The following is a 24258-nucleotide window of genomic DNA, read 5'->3' as shown; positions in this document are numbered from 1 at the left end:
CTCGCGTCATCCTTCTTCCCCTCCCCTCCCCGCCTCCCACTTCCGTGGCAACGCGCCCTTAGCAACAGCGGTGGGTCGGGCGTCCCGCCTACCGGGCGAGAAAGCTCCCTTCTATTGGTCCGATAGGAGGCCGTGGAGTGCGAGGATTGGCTGGACTAGGTGTCGGTTATTCGGCGGGTGCCCGCCCATCACGGGAAGGTGAGGGCCTCGGGGCCGTGAGGGGCCGTGGGGCGGGCGGACTGCGGGGCGGCGACCGTCAAAATGTTTTCAGGATGCGTTGTAGCACGGAATGAAGGAGTATTATGTGGGCAGGGGCTGTTACGGCAGCAGCCAGGACTGATGGACCACAGCACCTCCAGCACACCGGTGCCGTCCTTCCTGAGCTCGTTCTCCTTTGCCGTGCCCTAACGGGCAGCCCTTCGTGCCGCCGCCGCCCTCGCGTCCTCAGGACGGTGCTGCTATTTCTGAATAGCGGCCGTGAGCGCGGCTTTCGAATAGGACAGCGTTATACCGGCGGCTTCTCCAACATAAATATAGAAGCCTTAATTTAGAATCAATTTGGGGACGTCTCAGGCTGTAAAGTTCTCTTAACAAGATCTCTGCCGAGGACAGAGCAGCTCTTTATGGGACTGTAAATTTCGTGCAGACGGTCCCTGTGAAACGCAGGCTCCCTCTGCTCGCTGGCTGTTCTCTCCATATCAATCATGTGCTTTGCAAGTAACGTTTCACAAATATTCTGTAAATCACAGGAAAATGCTTGCAGTAATGTGAAATATGACTTTCACTTGACTGTTTCACCAGAGGCCCCCAGCAGGCCATTCTCCTGTCAGCACTAACATTTGTTATGGCTAATAACACTTTCAATCACAACTATTTTGGGAAAATGGATTTATTTTCAACCTGCTTCCCCGCAAAGGAGATCCTGAGAACGCCCTGCCAAGGACACGGGCTCTTTGCAGAGCACAGGCCGTTAATTCCCAAATGAGATTTCATCTCATCATAGTTCTCAGTCCCCTTAGCCAACTTTCTGAAGTCTTTATTTGTTTGTTTCCCACGGCCGAGATGCATTTCCACCTCTCAGGTACTGTTTTCAGGCAGCTCCTGGTAACAGCAGTAGAAAGATATTTTGGGTGCGTATCATGGGGATGTCAGCCCCCGCTGAGTGCATGCTCACGTTGGGCAGGGTGGGCTGGGGGGGATTTCATACTGAAATAAAAGTGTGGCAAAGTAATTTGGTAAAGTGCAGACTGCTTTATGGGATTGAAGGCAGTGCAGACAAGGGGTGTTTCTGGATCTCCTGCTTTCTTCCACAAAGCTCTTATTAATTCAGATATTCATAGCTTTTTCATGATGCACCATGGAAATCTCAGAATGAGCACGTAGAAATTAGACGACAACAAAACAGAGCTAAAGTCCACCGTGCCGAAGGTCCCCAGGCACTCTCCCTTTGCCAAGGTCAAGCACGTCCTGCTGGAGTGGATTTAGGCCCAGTTCAAACAGCTCAGTGCACTCACAGGAGAGCCACGCTGCACTACCAGGCATTGACCATTGACCCTGTCACTCCCCATGAATCCACACCCATCTGTGCCCTCATGTCACCCTACTTACTTTTGGGTAGGTCAGATATGAGAGGTAGTGTTCTTGTTGTGAAGCTAGCAAGAAACCAAAGAGGGGAGAATTAGTAACATCAAAGGGACTGTATTAACACAGCAGAAAAGAGAATGTATGAGTATAAAGGAAAATGAGACATAATTAATGGCTAGAATTCCAGAGATATTCAATATGATGGTAGTTCCTTAATACAGATTTTTTTTTTCCTACTTTTAAGGCCTTTATTAAACTTCTTTCTCATTTTTATCCAGGCAGAAGAGGTCATGACGTCTGCCAAAGAGCAGGAGGCCATCAGGAAGCTCATGATTTTCCTGCAAGAATGGGACAAAGCTCACAAAGTTGCTCGAAGCCACATCCTAGACAACTTCATTAGAAGCAATAATGGCAAGACAGAACCAGAGCTGGAGCTGGAGTTCTCCCAGGGAGCCAGCTTGTTTCTGGCTCGCCTGGCAGCATGGCTGAGGATGACGTATCTGTTTCCTTGGAAAGCCGAAGGTGGCACATGGTAATGGGATGGAGAGGAAGGGAAAGGTCTCTACTAAAAAAAAAAAAAACTGTATAAAGAATAAGCTTCTGTATAAAAATCCAGCTGCAGGGAAGGAAAAAAAAAACTATCTGAAAATGGAACTAAAGTCACATAGCCTGTCTCTCAGGGACCTAGAATTAGGAACCTGGAATCAGGAACCCCTGCATGCCTTTGAGAGGAAGGTCCATGCTCCCTCTAACAAAGCCCAGGTTCAGACCCCTACATTGCCAGAGTTGCCTGGGGAACACTGAGGCAGTCTGTAATTCTCTCCTTAGCCTTATCAAACAGCTACATGTACAGCACGTGCATCAACAAGCTGCTCAAGTCCATTGGCATCTTCTTATCTGCTGCAAGCGGGTGAGTACAGAATGTCACTGCCTGAGAGGTGCTGTGGGGAAGCAGCATGCAGGCAATGGGGTTGTGGCTTGCTATAAGATGCTCTCAAATCCAAATCCACAGCTTGCCCACATCCAGAACCACTGGGTCATTGGCACAGTGTGGAAAGAGCACGCTGGAAGCCTGAGTGCAGAGATGGGGTTTTCTGTGCCTGTGGTTTAACATCTGAAACGAGCACGGGGTACAGCTGTAGGTGTACACAGGTGAAGCTCTGTCCCAGCTGAGCCTCAGGTGCCTCGTGTTCAGTGTGCAGGTGCCATCGCACTGCTACAGCGAGGTGTGCTCGCTCAGGAAGATGTGCTCCAAAGCAGGTGACGTTTTTGGCTTTGTTCCTCCATCTGTGCAGACGCAGATACATTATTGAATTTCTGGAGACCGGAGGTGTCTTGATGCTCCTGGAAATACTAGGGCTGAACCACCTGAAAGAAGAGGACAAAAGGGAGTCTGTAAAGCTGCTTCAGCTCATTGCAGACGCTGGCAGGAAGTACAAGGAGCTCATTTGTGAAAGCTACGGTAGGCAGTGTGTCCACCTGTGCTTTTTTCCTGATTCAGGTGAGGCTGTTCTCCCTGACCTCTGGTCCCAGGGCTGCTTGCAGCACCAAGCCACTCCTTCTTCTGCTGCCGGACAGCAGATTGCTGCAGCTGTTGGGCTGACTGGAGGGAGCTCAGAGCTCAGCTATTGTTGAGCAGTCATATTTCATCTGCTGCTCCGTTTTTAATGAGCTCACTTTCTTTACAGTCATTTCTTTTGATGCCCTATTGCTGTCCCACTGCTCACAACTGCTACAGCAAAAATCACACAGCAGTTTCTATTCTTACCCACAGTTGCCTACTGCAAACCTTCCCAGCCTTCCCCGCTGGAGGCTGAGGCTTTTGTGGCACGTATCTTTTGAAAGAACAGTAGAATAATTTTTCCTATTCTTTTTTTTTTACTCCTGTATTGTGGAAGCCAAACACCATTTATCGCCCTGTAGTTGGGATTATGGCTCACGTTGCCGGTGGCTATAGGGTGATACCTGCTGTCACAGCTTTCTCCAAGAGAGGTGGAGCAGCAGAGGGACCCTTAGCAGTGCTGCTGGCACGCGACTTAGCGCCTTTTTCTCCATGCAGGTGTGCGATCCCTTGCTGAGCTGCTGGCCACCTGCAGCTCAGCAGAGGCTCAGGAGGAGGTGCAGATCTTGCTGGCCTCTCTGGGCCGCGGCAACCCCAAGTACCAGAACCAAGTGTACAGCGGGCTGCTGGCAGTGTTGCCACGCGGCTCTCCCCGTGCCCAGCAGCTGGCTCTGCAGGCACTGCACAGCATGCAGGTGAGTGGTGGGGGCAAAGGGTGCCTCCCTTGTGCCCCCGGGAGTTGGGAAGCCTACAGTTATGCCAGAGAGAAAGGCCTGGCCCCATTCCCAGCACTAGTTAGGGCTGCCTATGTGGGGACAGCGGGGAGCACTGCGCGAACTGGCCCCCCACCACCCGCCCTTGTCCCGCAGGAGCTGATGGGAGAGACGCCCTCGGCTGTAGTGGCGCCGCTGCTGGCAGTGCTGGGCTCGGCGCACCCCGAGGTGCAGTACGAAGGTACGAGCCGTCCCACGGCCTGGTGGGGGGAGGGCCGCCCCGCGCGGGGCTCCGTAGGCGGTCGTTAGCCTGCGGCTCATTAACATGCGTCCGATTTGTATATCCAGCGTGCACCGCGGCGGCGCGACCCCGACAGCCCTGTGCTGCGCCGCCGCTCCCCCGGGCAACGCGGGGCTTTGCGGAGCCGGGAGTGATGCGGGAGAGCGCGGGGCCGGGAGAGGAGGAGAAGAGAGCGGGACAGGAGGAGATCGCCGTGCGCTGAGAGAGGCGGGCGGGCAGGGGGATGAGGGCCGCGAGAGGGCTGAGTTATACTCTGGTTTCTCTTCAGATCGTATAAATCTTTCGCCTTTTACTAAAGATTTCCGTGGAGAGGAACAAGCACGAGTGTCGTGGAATTTTTTGAGGCTCCGCTTCGGCGGAGCTATCCCTGCTGTGGTTAACGACAGAACAAAGGGTTGTGAGTGCGCTGCGGGAGCTTCCGTTGCTGCTGGGACGTTCCGACTTTGTTTCACCTTCTGCTTCTCAGCCTCATTAGCGCAGTTCCGTGCTGCCAGCCCGCCCGCCCGTACCGCTCCCCGGCACACTCTGAGTCCCACCCGCGCCGCGCTGTGGGCCCGCCCCCGCCGTTCCGTTCGGCGGGACGAGGCACCGTCCTCATATGAGCGTGGGGGGGCGTGGCGCATGCTATTAGCATACAGCTCGTTAGCATACCCAGCGTGCAGCGCGCGGTCCCGTGCGTCCCGCCGGGCTCCGCCGCCCCACGCGTGATCGGCCGCCGAGGACTGACGGTGCGGTGCGGTGCGGCGCGGCGCGGCGCCAAGCTGTGCAACCGGGCGGAGCAGAGCGGGTCGCCGTGTGCTCAGGGAGGCGGGCGGGCAGTGGGCACGGGGCCGGGAAGAGGAGGGGTTATACTCTGGTTTCTCTTCAGATCGTATAAATCTTTCGCCTTTTACTAAAGATTTCCGTGGAGAGGAACAAGCACGAGTGTCGTGGAATTTTTTGAGGCTCCGCTTCGGCGGAGCTATCCCTGCTGTGGTTAACGACAGAGCGAACTTAGGGGCGTTGTTCGGCGCCAGCGTCGCCCCGCGTTGGCGCTCACAGCCGCCTATGTCCCACCAGGCGCACAGCTGCTGCTCGCCCTCGCGGCCCGCCGCGCCCCGCCCGCCCTGCTGCCCGGCCTGGTGGCGCTGCTGACCCCGCCCCGGAGCAAAGCGCGCGCCAAAGGTAAAAGCCGTGCTACGGCAGGCCGCGGCGGCCCGCGCTGTGCGGGCTGTGCTGTGGCGTCGTACGGCCTGCCCTCCCTTCTCGCGTCTTATAAATGTGTCAAAGCATCGTTCTCACTTTCCTCGTCTTCCTCCTGCAGACCCAACGCTGCGCCCGAGGGAGCCGATGCCGGCCCACGTTCAGCAGGCAGCTGCTGCTAAAGCCGTCGGGTAAGAAAAACTGGAGTAAAACCCACAGGAGCGTGCGGGGGGGAGGCAGAGAAACATCTTCCTTTGAGTTGGAGGCGTATAGCAGGATCAAATGCACCCTCCGCGGTTCGCTGATGACACCAGGCTGAGTGGTGCAGTTGACATAATAAAGGGGAGGAAAGTCAGCCAGAGGGAGCTGGACAGACTCAACAGTGGGCACGTGAGAACCTGCCGAGGTTCAGCAGTGCCAAGTGCAGGGTTTTGTACTTGGGTCAGGGCAATCCCAGATACACGTGCAGACTCCTTGAGCACAGCCCAGCAGAGAAGGGCTTGGGGGTCCTGATGGACAGGAAGCAGGACATGAGCCAGCACTGTGCTCCTGCATGCTGGAAGGCCAGCTGTACCCCAGGCTGCATCAACAGGGGTGGCAGCAGGAAGGAGGAGGGGACCATCCCCCTCTGCTCTGCCCTTGTGAGGCCCCATCTGGAGCACTGTGTCCAGGCCTGGGGCCCCCAGCACAGGAGGGGTGCGGAGCTGTTGGATCGGGTCTAGAGGAGGACACAAAGATGGAGCACCTCTTTTAAGAAGAAAGGTTGAGGGAACTGGGCTTGTTTACCCTGGAGGCTCCAGGGACACAATCACAGCCTTCCAGTGCTCAAAGGGAGCTTACAAGTAGGAGGAGTACCATCTTTTTACACAGCGTGATAGTGATAGAACAAGGAGGAATGGCTTTAAGCTAAAAGAGGGGGATTTAGGTCAGATTTTAGGAAAAAAATTTTGATCGGAGGCAGTGAGTCTCTGGCACAGAGACCTCAGCCACCCAATGGAAGAATGTAGTACCTGTGATTGACCACAGAATCCTTACATTTGGCTGCTTGTGCTAAAGTCTATGCATTTATTATGAATTTCCTGCAGTGTCCACAAGATAGTGCTATGAGAACATTTCTACAAAAGCAGATGAGTTTACTGGGTACAGGGACATAGTCTCAAAAGCAGTGACATTGGTGGTGGTTCTGCTTTGAGCCCTGAGTTCTTCACATTCATGCAGGAAGCTTTCTAGAATTTATAATGCACCAGGAAGCTCCTACCAATAACGTAATAACTGTTTCTCAGCCAAAAACAAACAAGCAGAAAAACCACTAAGTGATTGACAATGCATAGTCAGTCAGATGTTTGAGATTCTGTCTTCTGTCCATTGATGCTTCCATGGGGATCACGCCAGATCTGTACCAAGAGGGCCAGGCTCAATTTATTATGTGCCCCTTCCCCTGCACAGGGTAGAGGCTGATGGCCTGTCTTATTGCAGCGTATTAGCCAAGGAGTCAGCAGAAGTGGCTGAAGAGCTGATCCAGCTAAAAGTGGTGCACGGCCTGATGGTTGCAGTGGGGAACCTGGATTATCCACTCAGCCAGAGAAATGCCAGCATCTCCCTGGAGGTGAGTGTGATGGTATGCAATCACAGCGTACAGACAGATGACATCATAGCATGCGGTCTCTTTCCAGAACACTTGAACAGAAATGCTCCATGCACTGTTTTAGTGAGGTTTTTGTTTGTTTCTGAGCACAGCAGACAGACTTCACAAAGGCAGGAGTAGCACTTCATTCTGGAAATAGCTGTACTACTTGTTCTGTTTGCCTTTCTCCTGCCAGCTACCACAAAGAGGGTACTGGGAAGCCAGTGTTCACCCTCACACACCTGTTCTACTCTGCATCTTGCCCTGAGGGCTGGCAACCAAGGTAGTTTCCCTGGATCTAGACACTAGTACAGAATTATAAGCAGGTTACTTTGTCCTGCTGGTGCTGCTTAAAGAGCTTTGGCTGCCTCAGCACAGATCTGTGATGACTAGGAAGAGGAAGGTCCATACTGTGAGCAGTGGGAAAGGCACAGAACGAGGGACAGCTGAGAATCAGCCTACTCAGAGTGACCTGTCTGGTAATGCAGAGGGTCAGTATGCTGTTCACCTGAGAAGACAGCGGAGTGGAATTAGGTAGGGCTCAGAGCAAGGACCAACAAGTTCCTGTACACAGAGTTCTACCTCCATACACACATGCACATCCCTTATCCCCATTCACTAACTCTGTTCCATTGCAGTACTTTGTCCGCACATACCCCTCTGTGGAGGAGCATGTAAGGAAGGCAGTAGGACACATGCTGTTCCAGCTCTTTAAGGTAAGCATGCCTCCCTAACAGAGTTCATCAGTGGCACTAGAAGAGCTTGATCTGTTTTGCAGAGGGGTAGGGACTGTACTCCTCATAGAGAAAAAAATCCTGTCTTGAGTAAGAGCACAGAAATGAACCAAGCCCCCTTTGGAGAAGTTTTCACCTTCAGGCTGTGCTCAAAAAGATCATTTCTCTAGTTCAAACCCTGAAGAGAGCAAGGATGGATCTCAGACACCTGAAGAACTTCTGCAACAGCAAGATCTCTGTCAGAATGTGACAAGAGGTGACTCAAGTTCCTGCAAAATCTGGGCCCTCTTGCCTCTAGCTCCTGGAGTGGTGATACAGAGCACTAAGCCAAAGTAGGTCCAGAGAAGAGCAGAGACAGCACTTTTTTCATTGCACCCAGGTCCCCCGTTTCACCACAAGCTACCTCTGATCAAAACTAGGCATAGCTAAGAGTAGTAACACCAGAAACAGCAGCTTTAATTTAAGCTCAGTAGGGCCCAACAGCCATTTCGCTCACTGTGCTGCTGTCTTAGTATGCTGCACCAGGTACTGCAAGATAACCTAACACTATTGCTGCCTCTTCCAGGACTGTCCTGAGACCTGGTACACAAAAATAGATCCAGTCCAGGCTGAAGAATTGGCCTCCAATCTAGTGGACAGCCCCAAAGACATGACAAAGATGCAATCTGCAGAAGGTAGGCATAGAACTGGCCTCAGTCACTTAAAAGCCCCGGTTGTTTTGGACTAGTATCTCCCTCTGAAATTAAAGGGAATAGTCTGTGGTAGAAGGCAGCCAGGAGACCAGGGCTGGGGTCCAGGGCAATAGTGAGTAATGATAGATTGGTCTTTGTGTACTCTGGTATTTGTATGTCTACACACTGGAGTTCTTGGGGTGATTTTGTCCTTCTGGAGATAACCCCTACAGTGAACAAATAAGAGGCACCCATCAGCATCACCTATCTCCTATTTGTCTATCCTCCATCCTGGCCCCTCTACCTGCTCACCTCCAGAGAATAAGATGTGTGGGGCTATCTGGACCAGGCCACACACACAAGGGTCATGGATCCCGAATTGCTATAGCTGAGCCAGTAGCAGCTTTACTCTTCTGCCCTTGAATACAGGCTTTGATGGACTGCTGAACATGGCTTCTTATGCAACACGTTGACTAGTACATGAATTAACATTCTGGGCCACTCCTGAAGCCCAACTAAACTACTTAGGTGGGAGGGAGTGACAGGGTGTTACCTGCCTGCTGCTGTAAGAGCTGATCCACTCCCTGAAACATATTGAGCTCTACTGAAGTAGAGGAGGCTTGTTTAGAGGCCCTTTTCCCCCCCTTGGGAAGTTCTACGCCACAGGATCTCAATTAAAAGAGAACATTTATTTTAAATTATTTTTATGCAAACATTACAAGTGTAAAGACTTCAAAAATCTACTAAGAAATTAGGGTACCTCTACAGCACTAGACAGTCTGCAGGGACTGGTAAGACTTTAGCAAACATCAGCAAGAAATGTTTTAAGGTTGAAGTTAATTAAATACAGGAACATTTATTTAATTGAAAAAACATCGTAAAATACTGATTATCTTTTTTAAACCATTACATATAGTCCATTTTCTTCCTAGAAAAAGTTCTGCAGTGTTTTCAAGCACATCTGGAATCAAAAATTACATGTACATTAGAAAGTTGTATGTGCGTCTACTTCTCTAATAGAAGTCCATTGTCATTAATAAAGGACCAGATATGAAACATATCTAGCAGACTCTCAGCCCTCCTCCCCCAGGCCTTGAAGGGGGGCTTTCCAGCAGAGTCTCTACAGAGTACCCGATACAAGACATGAAGAGAGATAGGCTGCAATGTTTGCTTCTCTCAGGCACCCTACTGCACTTAGTAGTAGTTACACAAACCACTGACAAACGTCCAAGACATACAGAAGATTGTTTGCAAACCAGGTTTTGCTGTATTTACTGATGCCTCTGCTTTCTTATCTTCTTGCTGGCTTGCTCCTCTAGTTGCATGGCTACTTCCAGAGCATCCAGTGTTTCTGTAAAGGAAGAGAGGAATGACAGGGTTACTGATCTGAAAACTGAACTCCTGGCCCAACTGCTCCACTCAGCAGTTCAGCTGAAGATTTTTACTCTGAAAATGCAGACAGTAAGACCAGTCCAGCCTGGTGATCTAGGAGAGTGACCAGAGGTATAAGATACAGGCTGGTGTTACTTCAGAGTTAAAAAAAAAGATTAGTGGAAGTGCAGATTAAGAACACACCTCCTGAGTAGACACTACCTCGAGAAGCATTAACATACCTCTGGCACTAAGAAAGTTTCTTGAGCTCTCTTCTATGAAGTACTTAGCTCTGCTCACAAATGTCTCAAGGTCATAGTCTGGTTGTTCTGTGATTCCCAGGAGGTAGTCAAGTTCAGTTGTCATTTTCTGTGTTTACAAGAATGAACACAGTAAGAAACTGATTTTCTAGAAAGTCAAGTTTCAATGTATCTGGCACACCAAAGCAACCAAGCTGAGCTTCTACAGACAACTTTGTCAGTCTGTGCTCATTAGCAGCAGATGGAAGTTGCTAGGTGGAAGAAACAGGGACTGGCTGGTCACAAGCACCAGAATTCCCCAGTTTTACCTGTTGGGCAAGAAACCACAGGGGAAAAAACAAAACAAAACACAGCAGTAAGGAAAATGTAATACCATTTAATTACAGCCCACGGCCTACCCAGCAGCACTAGGTTCAGACAAAGCAAGCTGCTGTCAACATGTCAAAGCATCGTGAGCTGGGCTTCCCTCTTTACCTGTCTCAGTTCTCGAAGCTGTTCTACAACCTTCTCCTCCCGTTCACCAATTTGACTCATAGCTTCACGGAAATTAAACAGGTGGGGACAGAGATCTTCCTCCTCATCCTTGGACAGCTGCAAGAAAACAGCTTAAGTAAGAACAGCAAGTTGTTTCCAGCTTTGAGATCTTTTCAGCCCACTGCACACACATACGCTGCGTCGAAGACCTGAGCTTTCTTCCCTCATTTCTGTTTCCTCAATCTCCATTTGATTCTGTGTTTCGCCACCTCCATTATGAGGACTGATCTCTTTCACCCTGCAACAAGAATATTTGCCACTTAGAATCTTTCAGCAATTTCAGGGCTGTGGTATCACAAGGCAGCTGCTGTAATTCATCAGTGCCCAGCAAAAAGCATTTGGCTTTATTAAAAGAAATTCCAAACATTGTCACACCTGGAACAAGCTCACATAGAAACTCCAAAGGGCTGTGAGAAAGAAAGATGAAAGATGTTTGTCTGCACATCCAGTGTAGCCATATCAAGCTAGGACCTCTCCTGGAGAGAAGTGCTGAATGCACAGTACCAAGTGCCAGTAAAGCCTTTCACAGACACGTCAGCTTGGTCTGTCACAATCAACTAAGAGGACTTAGTATGGAAACAACAGGAGTAAGGTGGTTTCCTTCCCTGCCTCAAAGAAAAAAAAAAAAAAAAAAAAGACTCTCCATAAAAAGGAGAGTCCTTATTTTGTAACAAGGACAAAAGTCATGGCTGATGACATGGAGCCAGGTGTCAAGCATCAGCTAGGCACTTCATCCCACTTACCAGTATCAGCTTTGTATTTTCAGTGAGTTTTAGCCTACCTATTCCCTATCCAGTGGCCTGAATTTGCCTTGTGCACCAGCAGTGAAACCAATGGGAGCAAGCAAAGCACAGTGCAAGTGGGCAAGTCAGATGCTTTGTTTTGTCTTGTGCTTTCAGGTGATCAGGAATGACTGTCCACCAAAAGAAAAAAAGCAACTTCAATCCTGAGCCTGAACCAAACCTCTGAAGATTCATTGTGCTGCTGAATGTTCAGACTTTTCTCTTGAGTGTTTTCCTGCTAAGGAGGGGACCAAGAGGCCTTTTGTGACATAAATGAAAGCTACAAGGTCTGAAGTACGCAAGTTTTATCTTGTTAACATAGGACAAAAGTCACAGACTCTGCAGCCACTGTACAGAGCCATGCAACACAGCATCAGCAAGGAAAAATTCAAATACCACTGATCCTGGTGAAAGAGGGAAGGCTTTAGCTGTTTCTTTAGCTGTTGTACTGACATTCAAAATACAAACTGCTTTCTCTGCAACCAGAGTCTGCCTATCCTTTTTCACTCATCATTTCACTGGAGATGTAAAGGCTGCTCTTCACAGGTATTCCAGGGTTCAGCAAGACCCCCAGGGAACTCTAGAGATCTGTTCCTGCAGATCTGTCTTACAGGTGCCCAAGACCAACCACGGAGCATTCAAATTCACACTCCCACCATCTGCTACCAAGCACCTGAGTTCTCTGGGTTCTTTAGATTTCATTCAAGTTGTGTCATACCCTACTAGCTCATATTAAAGTCCACAGTAAACACCTAGTGGTGTTGTGCATAATCTGTAGGGTTATGTCAGGGAACGTAGTACAGCAGCCATATTCTTAATGCACACTATGGGTGGAGGTCACCACTCAGGACACTGCCAACAGGGTATACTTCCTACGAAAAACAGGGCAGTTTGAAGTCTACCATGAGACACTCTTCCTCTGAAGGAAGGACAGTCAAAACATATTCTGCAGTAATAGTAGAACCCTTAAGTCAGAAAGTCATACCTGTCAGCGTATCTCAGTGTGTTTAAGGTGTACTCGCATGAACTCATGCCTGGAGAAATCATTGCTATCTGCAAACAGAAAGCCACAGTGAGTTCCATGTCTGCCTTTTGCTCAAGCTCTTGGCCCTGCAGATCTCAGCAGGCAGCTGGGACACGTTAGGGAAAAGGGTCAGAGTTGAGACATGGCCACGTATGTTTTTCTGTACGGCTCCTATGGAGCAGAGAAAAGTCTGTTTTCCACTGACTTCTTGTGCACCCGTGGTGCTGCACCTTCCCAGGAATTAGGTGTGCTTTGAAAGCACACCACGCACTACTGCAGATCCACTGTATGAAAATGACTTGTGCTGCCTTCTTCCTACTGAGACTGGAGCAGAGTTCACTGCAGATTTGACACCAAAATTCCATCCTAGAAGAGGAGCTTGCAGCTACCTGGTCGAATTGCAACACTTGCAAACAGTGAGTGGGTTTAACTGTATCACAAACATACTTACCATGCAGGTCCTTGAGTTGGTTCCTATGAAAGAGTCCCTCAGCACCTGGGTCAACTTGCTTTCACGGAAAGGAGTGTGAGATTTGTTCTGGCCTAAAGCTCTGATACATTCCTAAGAAAAGACAAGTTTTGTGAGCGTAGTATCTGTATCCCTTTTTAAGCAGCTCTGCAAACTACAGCCACCAGCAGGCTGGAGAAGAATCATCCCTATTGCTCTCCATGTGCTTCCTAGCCTTGTAAGTACACTCCACATATCTGACCACCACAGACACCACATGCCATCATATATAGAAAACAACAGAAACACAAAAACAAGACAACTTGAACGAAGCTTCAAATGGCTGTGACAGTGTTAGACTTGACGAGACTATGCAACTGTACTGCTTTCCTGGACACATACTAAGAGCAAGTATAATACATTAATTTACAGGGTTATTAAAATACAAAACTGAGATCCTTTTGGCTATTCTTTTCCCTTGCACTGGAAAGAAACAGAGTAGATTACCTCAAAGTCAAACAAAATCCCGTGTTGATTAGCACCATTTGCTCTCTGAGCTATAGCTCACCTTCAAGGCCAGCAAGCTTTTATTGATTTCTGCACCTTCCATTCGTGTCTGTCGATCAGCACTAGATGTGTCTGCACCTCTCTCATTTCCTGCCAAATCCACCAAGGAAAATTTGCCAACCAATTTCCCTCTCTGACGTAGTATGATTTGGAAGCAGGCATGTGACCGTGAAGAGCTGGCATTTGCAAAAGTCTGCCCAGATGTCCTACAGCAAAGATGCAAACAAGTGTCAGAGCTGCATCACTGGAAATTCAAAGGTCCCAACAGCATTAAAGAAGGCCTGCAGCCATTTAATTAAGTTCTTCAACCCACACAACAGTACCTCAGGTTTGCATGAATCATGGAATCACTTCTGTTACCATGCTGCCCAGCTCAACTCAGACAGCCTACATAAGAATAACTTTGACTGCTAACACCTCATACACATTCAGAGCTGGAAGAAATACCTTCAGCCCAGCATTTTCCTGCCACTAAACATTAGCTGTGCTAGCACACTGCAGTCATTGTAAATCCCTCTCTCCAGCCAAGCAGGCTTGCTGCTTAGCCTCTGCTGTGCAACTGTTCCTGCCTGTCACTGCTAGGGATTGAGTCTGCCATACCATAAACCTCACTGTGACTTTCACTACCATTTGTTCCCTAAGAGGGCTGGCAGGTTTGTAGTCCCTCCCACATCTCTGCTCGCAGGTGAACAGGGAAGGGGGTTGCCCTGAAATATTGTTGAGGGAGGCAGGAGGCTGAAGCATTAAACAGTTCCTGGCTGAAACATCACCCAAAAAAGGATGCACAGCAGAGCATTAGTGGAGCTTTCAGGATGCACATATCTGCACATGCAATGTAATACAGCTGCCAAGAAGTTCTCGGCCAAGTAATATTTCCATAGCAGGTATATCTTATTAGACAGCTAGGACTTGTTAATACAGAACTCAGCCCCTAATTAAAGACGTACCAGTGCAGTGGTAGCAATGCTCCAGTCATAGTCTGCAGCCAGGCCTGCCAAATTGAGCATCCAAGCCTACAGCAACTCCTATCAAGGACTTCCTAGAGATCTTCAAATGACACGTAGCCTTTTTGCTGCTATCAGAACAGCTCATCTGGCCTGCAGTTAATCCTAAGCACTTTTGCAACTACAGCTTGATGCCAGCTGCTCTTCCTTGATCTCACACACTCTCAGGGAGCAACTTAAGCTCCAGTATACTAGCTGATACTTCTAAACTGGAGTCTGCCTGCTTCCTAGATGTGACATAAGGGAAAGGCTGCTCTGATGCAAATATTTCCTTTCTTCTGGAGATGCGTGAACATGTGGCCACTATGGAAGAAAGACTAAATCCATGCCTACTAGTAGGCACTATGTAATCCCCTTGTTTTCGTGCAGAGGTGCAGAGACAGTGCCTGTCTGCTACTGGGAACAACAGGCTACTTGTTTGAAATCCAAACACCAGCTACAAGCATCACTTTTTGCAGACACAGAGTACAAGACACGATTGCTTTCTTATTGTTTTAAGGCATCAAACCTGCAAGCGCTGCCCATCTCAATCATTCTGATGACATCTTCAGCACAGCTGACTTGTTTCTCTTGCAGACCAACAACCTGAACCTGCTGCTTGCCATCCTCCAGGACTCGAAGCTTTGCCTTCTTATTCAAGAGATCAAACACCTATATTCAGGCAATAAGATTGAGGCAAATATGAACAAAGACTCCTTGCAGGTAGCCTGTACTGGCTTTACAGAGAACATCACATTGAACAGAGGCTTAACAGATACAAAAAAAAAGTATATTTAATTCAGCCACATGTAAAACATACAGCCAGAATCAGGCCAGGATTAAAAGAAAACAAGAAGTCTTACCTTTCCATTATATATTTCAAAGAAAGTCACATAGACTTCCAGGTCCTGACTCCTGTACCTGGGCTGGCTTAGAAGAAAGAAGACATCTTGTGCTGGGGAAGGAAGACAGGAACTTAGTTAACTAGCTTAAAACATGTCCTAGTTGCTGTTGAACTATTGCTGATTATCACTAGCCATAAAGCAGTGACTAGCAGCTTAATGACAGCCATCCTAAGCAAATTCTAATGAAACAATTAGTGACGTGCTACCATCTGAAAACCAGTTTCAGCAGCACTGTCATCCAGAAACCGAAAACAGGGATATGGATGCTTCTACTGCTAACATTACCTGCAGACAGCAACTCATGCTGGTCTACGAAGATCAGCGTAAGTAAAAGCTGCACACACATCCCCCTGACATGGGGAACATCAAGACCTGTTATTGCTTTGGACAGGCCTGCAAAAGCCAAGCATTTGTTTGAAATGCTTCCTGCAGAGAACCTAGACAGCACTTGCATGCTGCTGGAGATGATATACCAGAACAGTTGGCCCTTTGGTTGAACTTAACCGACCTGCTGCACTGACAGTTTCACAATACGCCTTTCTATAAGAAAAGTAGAACTCAGAACAAGCAGTTTGTGACACTTTCTAGGCATTACATCAAGGAGGGGCTTATGAGCAACCTGCTTCCTGCACCTCCTGCTGTTTAAACAGCCCCACTTATGAATCAGAACTTAAGTACTCTATGCATCTTTTACCAGAGACATTTTAAATAATCCTGTAAAAACAAAGCATATCTATTTAGGAAAAGCATGCACAAGTTTGATTTTCATATCTTAAGAATCAACTTACATGCAAAAGCATATATGCCTTTTGAGGCGTTCTGCGCTCTCCCAGAGAAGTCTCCACCCATAGTCTATTAAAAGAAAAAGCCATCAGAAGTAAAGTGCAGCTCAAAAGCAAGGCAGGCAACCTGATTTTAATCCCAAGGACGTACTAGGAAGTTATCATGTACATGGTCTGATGTGAATGAGATGATTACAGCAGTACAGTGAAGTTATTTGCTGTTTCCCTGTCAGTTTAGAGAGGAGATTTGGACCATGCAAAGTGTCAGTTAAATGCCTGTAAGGTTCTGGAGTGCTGGCCGCTGCGTTAGAGTTCAAAGGAGTTGTTCCTCCAGGAGGAGAAAGACATGATTTTCCTCACAACTTCAGAAGAAATACTTAAAGCTACAGAAAAGGAGGATTAACAACTAAAACTATTAACAGTTTAATGACAAAACCCTCAAGACCCAAGTTCCTTGTATAATCCCATGACAAAGAGCTTCAACATACATTATCTAAAGCTATAAAATGATTCTTTGGAGGGGAAAAAAAAAAACCAAACAAACTTACATGCGTCTTGCCACTGCCCGTCTGACCATATGCAAAACATGTTGCCTTTCCACCCTCAAAAATGGTCTGAACAAGAGGCCTAGCAGTGAACCTGGATATTCAGAAGATAAGAGACAGTTAAGGCAAGCATTTCACATCCTGCTTTATCAGCTTTCCTACAGAAGCAAATAAAAGCAAATCCTTAGATAGTTAGCAAGGCCATGCAAAAACTGTGTTAGACTTTTTAGTTGTTTGGTTTCCTCCAGAAAGGAATTTCCTATTTATTTCAGGTAGCAGTTTAGTTTAAGCCAGGCTGACACCCACCTGTAGCTCAACACTTCTTATTGTTCCAGTGAGAAGAAAGCATTACCTGTACACCATTTCATTAGAAGCACTTTCATCAAATGAAAAGTCAAATCTAAATGTTTGGGTTTCAAGGTATTTTGTTAGGTCCACTTTCTGCTTTGGCTCGTGCACCAGAAGGACACACTTGCTTGGAACAGTAATCACATCACATTCCTTTTTGTTAATTTCTGTTGACAGAAAAGAGACTCAGTTTTAACATGAATAAGCCATATCAAACAGCTCCAGAACAGGGCTGCTTCGCCAGCACGCTCACCTTGTTTATTCAGAGGGCGCTTCCTAACACACACACAAATTCTATGTTCTTCTATCTAAGAAAAAATAGGAAAACAAGTAATTATGTTCCTGTTTCACTACTTAGAGTTACAGAGAAAAATTTCATGCTTCCTCACATCAACTTTCACATGCACTGAGTAATTTCTGAGAGGTGCTGAGGCAGAGTACGACTCATGCAGTAAAGTAGGTCTTGAAGTCCATCAAGCACAGAGGGAACACTATGAGCAGCTTGCCTTTGAGTAGCATACTCAACATATCTTGCAGAAATGCTCCTATGCTGAAGTATCCCAAACATTCTGTACTAGGATCAGTAACATTCAGTTGCTGGCCAGCTGTCCAGCAAGATCTGATATTACTACTGCAGCTTATCCTACATTGGACAGGTTAGTGACCTCACATTTACTGCCAGGTGCCTCAGGATCACAACATGCTCAGGATTTCCCAGGAGCTGTGATGCACTGATTTGCTCATATGCTAAAATCCTCAGTACAAAATAAATAAGTCAAATGGTCTGTGCTGCAGTCAGTGGCCTCAATGTTTCCTTACTGGGTCAGACAGGGATATTGGCTGGCAGTCTAACGTTGCTCTGAATTCCCTGATCATCCGTGCAAACTCCCAGTTTGGACAATTGCTGTCAATTTCCTGCATGTAAAAGACAAAATCAGACAAAGGTAATCAGCCCGTTATAGCTATATATATATGAATACATTTTGGTTTTAACTGCCACGATATGCTACCCTATAGCATCTCCTTTCTGGAACAGTACTACCTGTGCACGTTTTATCCTGATTTCACTAAGTTGAGCCCTCTTCTCTTCTCTCTTGTTTTTCATCTTCTCCATCTCTTTCACAATGTTAGATTTTCTTCGAACTAGATAAAAATGAAAGCGTTTGCTTTAATTAAAATTTCACCCTATGTTTTAAACACATTTTATACTGCCCTGTTACTCTAAGGGCAGAATTTCTAAGGAGATATCGCTGTGATAGAATTCCACATTTATCATACAAATACTTCAGACATCCAGTCTTACTGCCAAAGGCACCTTTTCAAAGTGCTAGCCTAGGAGCAGACCAAGTAGCACAGCAATGCACCACTGACTGGTGAACCAGTTCTTAGCCACTGCTCCCTGGTACCCCACTGCTCCCTGGTACCTGGGCTCTGTGAAGAGCTTATTCTAGCAGAAGGCAGATTATCCTCTGTAATGCCATTCCCATTTGGAAGCACATTTTCTGGACCACAGCGCAGCTTACTAGCCCTGGTTTGGCCAGCTGCAGAGAGAAGCCAGACCAAAAGACAATAAGTAGAACCCAAAGATTAAGAACTATTTGTTATTTGTGAAGTCTTACAGACCTCAAGTATTCCTCTGCTCTGATTGTGGATTGGTTCAGAGAACAAGCTTGCATGCAAATAATTATTTTTAAATCCAGATTTTATTCAAAGCTACAAATCAATGCCACATCAGCTAGGCAAGAAGTTAATATCAAACCTCTTATTTGAATATCTTAATTCATGAGGCACGTGCACCACTATTCATGGAGAAGGTCTCATTGAGAGAGAGAACTACAGTTTCACAGTAACTCAAGCAGGCTCAAGTTCTTGCTTTACTCAACCAGCATATGTAGAACTCCTACCAGTGTAGTCAGAGCCTGGTGTGAGTACTAAGGCACTTTGCTTCCTGCTCGCCCTGTGAATGCTACTTGGTGCTGTTAAGCAGGTACCACATTAAAACACAAGACCTGCTGCAGCTGTCTGGTTAAGGAAGCACATTGTTCTTCAACAACACTGTTTCCCATGTCCTTTGATAACTCCTTCAAGCAGAAGCCCCAGATATTTACATAGCATTGGACCTCCCCCTCTTGCTTTATATGTGAAAGGGTAGAGGCTGCTCCTGTTCCTAGATAGGTAGTTTACTTAATTCAATACATACAAAGCACGTTGCTTCATATCAGCAATTCCCTAAGTTCTTTCTGTACTCACCAGGAACTGCCAAGTTGTTTCTTATTTGTGTAGAAGTACAGGGATCCACTCCCATCTCATTTTCCTGGAGGTTGTGCTGAGATTCTGTGATGACAGACATCCTAGAACGGCCCCGCACAGCTTTGGAAACAGAAATTCAAGGTCAGCGCCGCATATCAGACACTCAGGCATTTGAAAATAATTGTGCATTCAGATGTGCAGGCTGTGATTAAAGAGACTGTTCCCAAATTTGAGACATTAGCAAAGTCTAGGATGAAGCAGTGCTGGAAAGATAGGTGGGTGAGAAATGACCACCACAGAAAAACAAACAGTTCATTCCAGATTTGCAGCTTCAGTGAATTTCTTCTCAGATATCACTAGGGATTCACTAACGTGGCTGTTCCAAATCTTAAGACCTAGGAAGGAGGTAGTTACATCACAGACAAATGGAAAAATCCTCTGAAGCTTCACATCTGCAGGCTACAAATTAACTGATGGTGACAGCAGAACTGCAATCTGGCAGCTGCTCAAAATGAATTTATCCAAGGCTGTACCACTAATTTTGCTTTACAGACTACAGATCGAGTTATCTAGGAAAGCCAGGACAAAAATCATTTTTTCCACATCCAAAGATAAAACTGGTCAAGGGCTGGATCAAACCATCACAAACCCAAACCCAGTACAGAGAGCACGGGGTGCCACAGTGGAGTGGCAGCTTAATCACACTAATTTCAGCTAAAGGACTCCACACAGTCACAGTATGAAATCTTCACAAAGTGCCTTTTCAAAGCATGTGGAGATGGAGACTACCTAAGGTTTTGTTCACTGATTGAGAATAAACCACTTGCAGAGCTTCCTAGGGAAGGGATAGATTTGTAAAGAAGCAAATCTGGTATGAAAAATAGAAGTGTGCTATGAAAACCAGAACTAACCTCCAGCAATCACAGGAATTTACCCAGAATCAATCACTATGATTTCAAAGGAAATAATACTTAATGTGAAACAAATCTCAACTTCAATTCTGGATCAAATTCCTTACAATTGTGCACATGAAATTCAGTGCTCATGTGTTAGAATTTTTACCTGCAATCTTCTGCTCAGGTGCAGAGACATTAGATGTCACTGCTGCAACTTTAAGAACAAGAAGAATCAGTTTCATTATACTCTGATGGTACGTTATTCCATTTCCTTTTGTCAAACGTGCCCAGACCTGATTTCATCACAAACTCAGCACTTGTAACAGTGCTCCTGGACAGGCATACCTGCCAGAGGATTTGCTCCACTTCAGTGGTTTGGATTCAAGTCATTTCTGTACAGAGAATATACAGCATCTTCTAAAATTCTGACTGCTTCACAGAACTTAGATCTGTTTTCAAGTTCATCCTAAAAGCGCTGCTTCTCTCCCTTTAATGAGGAGACAGACACCTTCTGATCTTTGATTTGTTTAGTCTAAGGACTGACTCCCGAAGTCAACATTAGCTTCCTAATTGATGCAGCACAGAGTTTGCTATGAGACTTACTTCCTGACACTCATGTAGTGCAACTATAATATAGATAATATTTGATGACTGATCAATTGCTGCCCTCCAGCACTCTGAGCAGTCATCAGGGACAAGACTGTGCCAGAAGCAAAGGCAACAAACACTTCACATTTGTAATTAGATTTTATACATCAGGAAAGCAGCAACCTCTGTGAGGCCATTTGCCCCCCTCCCCCCAGTCAGTCAGTGTCTGAATTCAAACACCTTTATTTTTCCAGCTGGCTGTCCATTAACTGATTTTTCTAGAGATAATCACTACTTTACCACATTCACAAGATCTATGGAGAATTCTCTGCATTTGAGAAACATCAGCATGCTTAGTACAGAACAACTTTTGACTGAGTTTCTTGGACTGCTCCTCTCTCTCAGGTACAAAGGGATTTGTACAGTTGATTTCCAATATTAATTTCCCTTCTCTTGCATTGTATACAGCCAGAAGACCAGACAAATGCAGCCATTCATAGAAAAGCAAAAGTTTTGGCCAGCTATGACGTTAATCTGCAGTCAACTGTATTATAAATAGACCTGTAACACTGTCACTTGCAACTCAAAAACAAGAGCTACCTAAAAAGGTGAAAAACACATGAATCTCCTAACTCCCAACCCCTCAAGAAAATTAATTCCTTAGGAGCCCTGCACTTTCACTTTTTCTCACCTGTCTTTGCTCAGAAAACTGTACAGACAAAAATCATTGAGCTAAGGCACACCAGCTAGCACTTCAGCTGCCTAGTCTGAAATGTCTCCAGGAACAGTTGCTGCCCATGGGGACCGTTTGAAGAGCAGATGCCATTTGGTACTGCTATTTCTTGCACTTTCCGTTGTCATTTTGACACCTTTCTGGCATAATAACTGCCGCTTTACTTCTCTGTTTGCAAAGCTACATCCAAAACTTTAAACCTCACAGCAGCAGGAACTTCCTAGCAACGTTTAAAGCCACGTCAAAGAATAACTACAACAATGCTGCAGAAAAGGGTAGCATAAGAAAATCCCAGCTTACAGGAACAGGAGAGCAATTGGTTGGCAAGGTCCTGCACTCAGGCGCGTGAAGCGTTGGTACAAACTGGTATGCTGTTTTTAGCACTGCCTGAACGAGCAGCCTTGTGCTGCACTAAAATGGAATACCATGGCCACAGTGGAAGACCAGCGTTTCACAGGGATGGAACAGAACAACATTTTCTCACCTTCCCGTGGAGCAGGGATTTTTGAAAGAGTTGATCTACGCTTCTGTTTCTGGAAAACAATGAGAGCTATTAAAAACCAGAATAAGCCAGGAACACAAAGAACAGCACTACAGAACAGCATTAATGCAGCAAGGATTTCTGATTAATGTCTGTGATACAGAACACAAAGTCAGATGTCTCCAACTTGTAAGACCAGCAGTATTATTTATAACAAGGCCTGGTTTTAAGTGTGCTGTGGTCACATTACTAACTGGAGAGGCTAAAGCACTTACCTGCACCGTCACATTCTCTTGCAAAGGAAGGTTCTCTTTCACTTCTGCAGTAGGTAGGTCTTCTGCTAACTCTGGATTTAATGTTATCACATCATCAATCTCAATCTGCAAGAGCAAAGAGAAGATTTGACATTTCCTTTTATTAATGTTGATTTTCAGGACAGGCAAATAAACCTGAATCACTGCTTGCCAAACGTTAAAATTGCCCTTAAGGGCAAGAAAACAGTTGTGATTCTATTTGAGTAGCCGACATGCAGCTGCACTAGAAGAAATGTGCTGGTTATGCCATTTACCCTCATCTGCCAAGCACTGTGCAGCTCTGCAGGTGCCATAGAAGAGCTCTGTGAGCACAAAAGATAGGCAAAGCACATCAAGAGCTTTTAATCTCTTACAGCTAATCTTAGTAAATCTCAGTGACTTCTGTGCTAGCAGAGCATTAAGAGGTGACTGCGCTTACTGAAATAAACTTCAAAGAGCTACTTAGACCCGGGGAAATGAAGGGTTCAGCATTTAATCCACAAGCCAACGCAACTGCATTCTCAGCGACAGCCCCAAGTGAGTCCATGCAGACCCAGCTGTGCCTCCCGCCCGCCCCACCCAGCACAGCCACAATCCGGCGAGCCCGCACAGATCCCGCCCGCCCCATCACAATGCGCAGCGTTCCATAGCGCCCGGGGCAGCGCTGAGGGCCCCGGCCCTCTCGTTTCAGCTGCTCCAACCCCGAAGGACTCTTGTGCAAAAATAGCAGCGCGATCGCGGCGGCCGGCACGGAACGCGCCCACCTGAGCAGCGGCGTGAGGGAGCAGGGCACCGCGGCGCGCAGGAGGCCCTGGAGGCAGGCCGTGACCAGCGCCCGCCTGGCGACACGGGGCCGCGTGCCGCAAACCCGCGGATACGCCGGCCGGCGCGCAGCCCTCACCTCCTTGCCCTTGACGACGCCCGCCTCGTACCACTCCACCGACACGGAGCGCTGCTGCACTTCCACCGTCTTCACCGTCGCTTTGTGGATCAGACCTGAAAGGAGGAAAGTCGGGAAGTAGCCGCGAACGCCGCCGCCCGATCCCGCGGCAGAGACCCCCGCCCGCCCCGGAGCCTCGCTCTGCTGCTCACCGTGGCTGCGCTGAATGTTGACGACGCGCCCGGGACAAATGTGGCGGTAAAGCCGCGGATCCATGGCGCGGCGCTCCGTCCCGGCGGCGGCACGCGCGGACGGGCAACGGCCGCTCGTTTAAACGCCGCGCGCCGCGGGGCCTACCGGGAAAACGCGGCGGGGGGACCACGAGTCCCAGCCTGCCTTGCGCGTGGGGGGGCGGCAGTCGCAGCGAGGGAGGAGGGGCTGCGGCAGCGCGGTGCGGGCCGGGAAGTGCGGTTCAGAGCGAAAGGGCGGCAGCGCGCGTGCGCAAACGCCGCCGGGTGGGACGGAGGGGGGCGTTGTCCGCCAGTCTGAGCTGCGCCGGGAAGCGGGCAGCGCTATAGAGAGCAAGGAGCCTCACGGCATTCTTTGTTCTCTTACTGACCAGCAGAGGGATGGCGCCGCCGAAGTGAAGCCTCAGACTATTCCACGACACTCAGAATTTCCCAAGACATTCGTGTTTGTTCTGCTTTTCACCTACAATGGTGAAAAGGCCCCATCGAAGCAATAGTGAGAGGCACCACAGAAGGGAAGCCACCAAAATTCCACGACACTCGTGCTTGTTCTGCTTTCCACCTGCAATGGTGAGAGGCTCCACTGGAGGGAAGCCTCCAAAAATTCCACGACACTCAAAAATTCCCACGACATTCGTGTTTGTTCTGCTTTTCACCTGCAATGGTGAGAGGCTCCACCGAAGCAATGGTGAGAGGCACCACAGAAGGGAAGCCTCCAAAATTCCACGACACTCAGAAATGCCACAACACTCGTGCTTGTTGTATGTAAGCAGCAGTGGGATAGCTCTGCCGAAGGGAAGCCTCAATCCCACGGCACTCGTGCTCATTCTGTAGCTCAGGCTAAGTGGAGACTCCAGAAGTTCCACGACACTCGTGCTTGTTCTGTTATTAACCACAGCAGGGATAGCTCTGCTGAAGGGAAGCCTGAGAAATTCCACGACACTCAGAGATTCCCATGACATTCGTGCTT

The 24258-nt window shown here is 47.7% G+C and overlaps 2 protein-coding genes and 2 non-coding genes across 13 annotated transcripts; 3 read left to right on the top strand and 1 right to left on the bottom strand.

Annotated features, from left to right (window-relative positions):
- The first annotated feature begins 129 nt into the window (after positions 1-129).
- Positions 130-11799, top strand: ARMH1 (armadillo like helical domain containing 1). Of its 6 annotated transcripts, none has more exons than XM_048946045.1 (12): positions 130-198; positions 1863-2086; positions 2426-2494; positions 2880-3046; positions 3644-3840; positions 4015-4099; positions 5219-5323; positions 5463-5532; positions 6818-6947; positions 7604-7681; positions 8265-8373; positions 11435-11799. In XM_048946045.1, the coding sequence occupies exons 2-12, from the start codon at positions 1875-1877 to the stop codon at positions 11446-11448; spliced, it is 1236 nt and encodes a 411-aa protein (XP_048802002.1). In that variant the 5' UTR covers positions 130-198; positions 1863-1874; the 3' UTR covers positions 11449-11799. The 6 variants fall into 6 exon arrangements, with proteins under 6 accessions (XP_048802002.1, XP_048802004.1, XP_048801999.1 ...); XM_048946047.1 differs by lacking the exon at positions 130-198 and adding an exon at positions 1015-1081; XM_048946042.1 differs by lacking the exon at positions 130-198 and adding an exon at positions 1537-1614.
- Positions 4408-4522, top strand: LOC125694287 (U5 spliceosomal RNA). Its single transcript, XR_007377495.1, has one exon. It is a non-coding gene; the product is annotated as a U5 spliceosomal RNA (small nuclear RNA).
- LOC125694286 (U5 spliceosomal RNA) lies at positions 5008-5122 on the top strand. The gene has a single exon (XR_007377494.1). It is a non-coding gene; the product is annotated as a U5 spliceosomal RNA (small nuclear RNA).
- On the bottom strand, positions 9041-23397 carry KIF2C (kinesin family member 2C). Of its 5 annotated transcripts, none has more exons than XM_048946036.1 (22): positions 23253-23395; positions 23062-23156; positions 22143-22247; positions 21871-21919; positions 20232-20279; positions 19170-19289; positions 18344-18460; positions 17962-18062; positions 17739-17834; positions 17173-17227; positions 16924-17086; positions 16575-16665; positions 16033-16096; positions 15203-15294; positions 14869-15011; positions 13358-13562; positions 12793-12903; positions 12303-12370; positions 10671-10773; positions 10476-10592; positions 9984-10110; positions 9041-9721 (listed from the first exon to the last, which is right to left on the bottom strand). In XM_048946036.1, exons 1-22 carry the CDS (start codon positions 23314-23316, stop codon positions 9642-9644), a joined length of 2214 nt encoding a protein of 737 aa, XP_048801993.1. In that variant the 5' UTR covers positions 23317-23395; the 3' UTR covers positions 9041-9641. The 5 variants fall into 5 exon arrangements, with proteins under 5 accessions (XP_048801993.1, XP_048801994.1, XP_048801996.1 ...); XM_048946037.1 differs by having other exon boundaries at positions 20232-20273; XM_048946039.1 differs by lacking the exon at positions 18344-18460 and having other exon boundaries at positions 23253-23397.
- Positions 23398-24258: the final 861 nt, after the last annotated feature.

This window comes from Lagopus muta, chromosome 5, assembly GCF_023343835.1.
Source record: "Lagopus muta isolate bLagMut1 chromosome 5, bLagMut1 primary, whole genome shotgun sequence".
NCBI classification, from domain to species: domain Eukaryota; kingdom Metazoa; phylum Chordata; class Aves; order Galliformes; family Phasianidae; genus Lagopus; species Lagopus muta.
The sequence above is the reverse complement of the archived record's forward strand: the minus strand, read 5'-3'. Positions and strand labels throughout refer to the sequence as shown.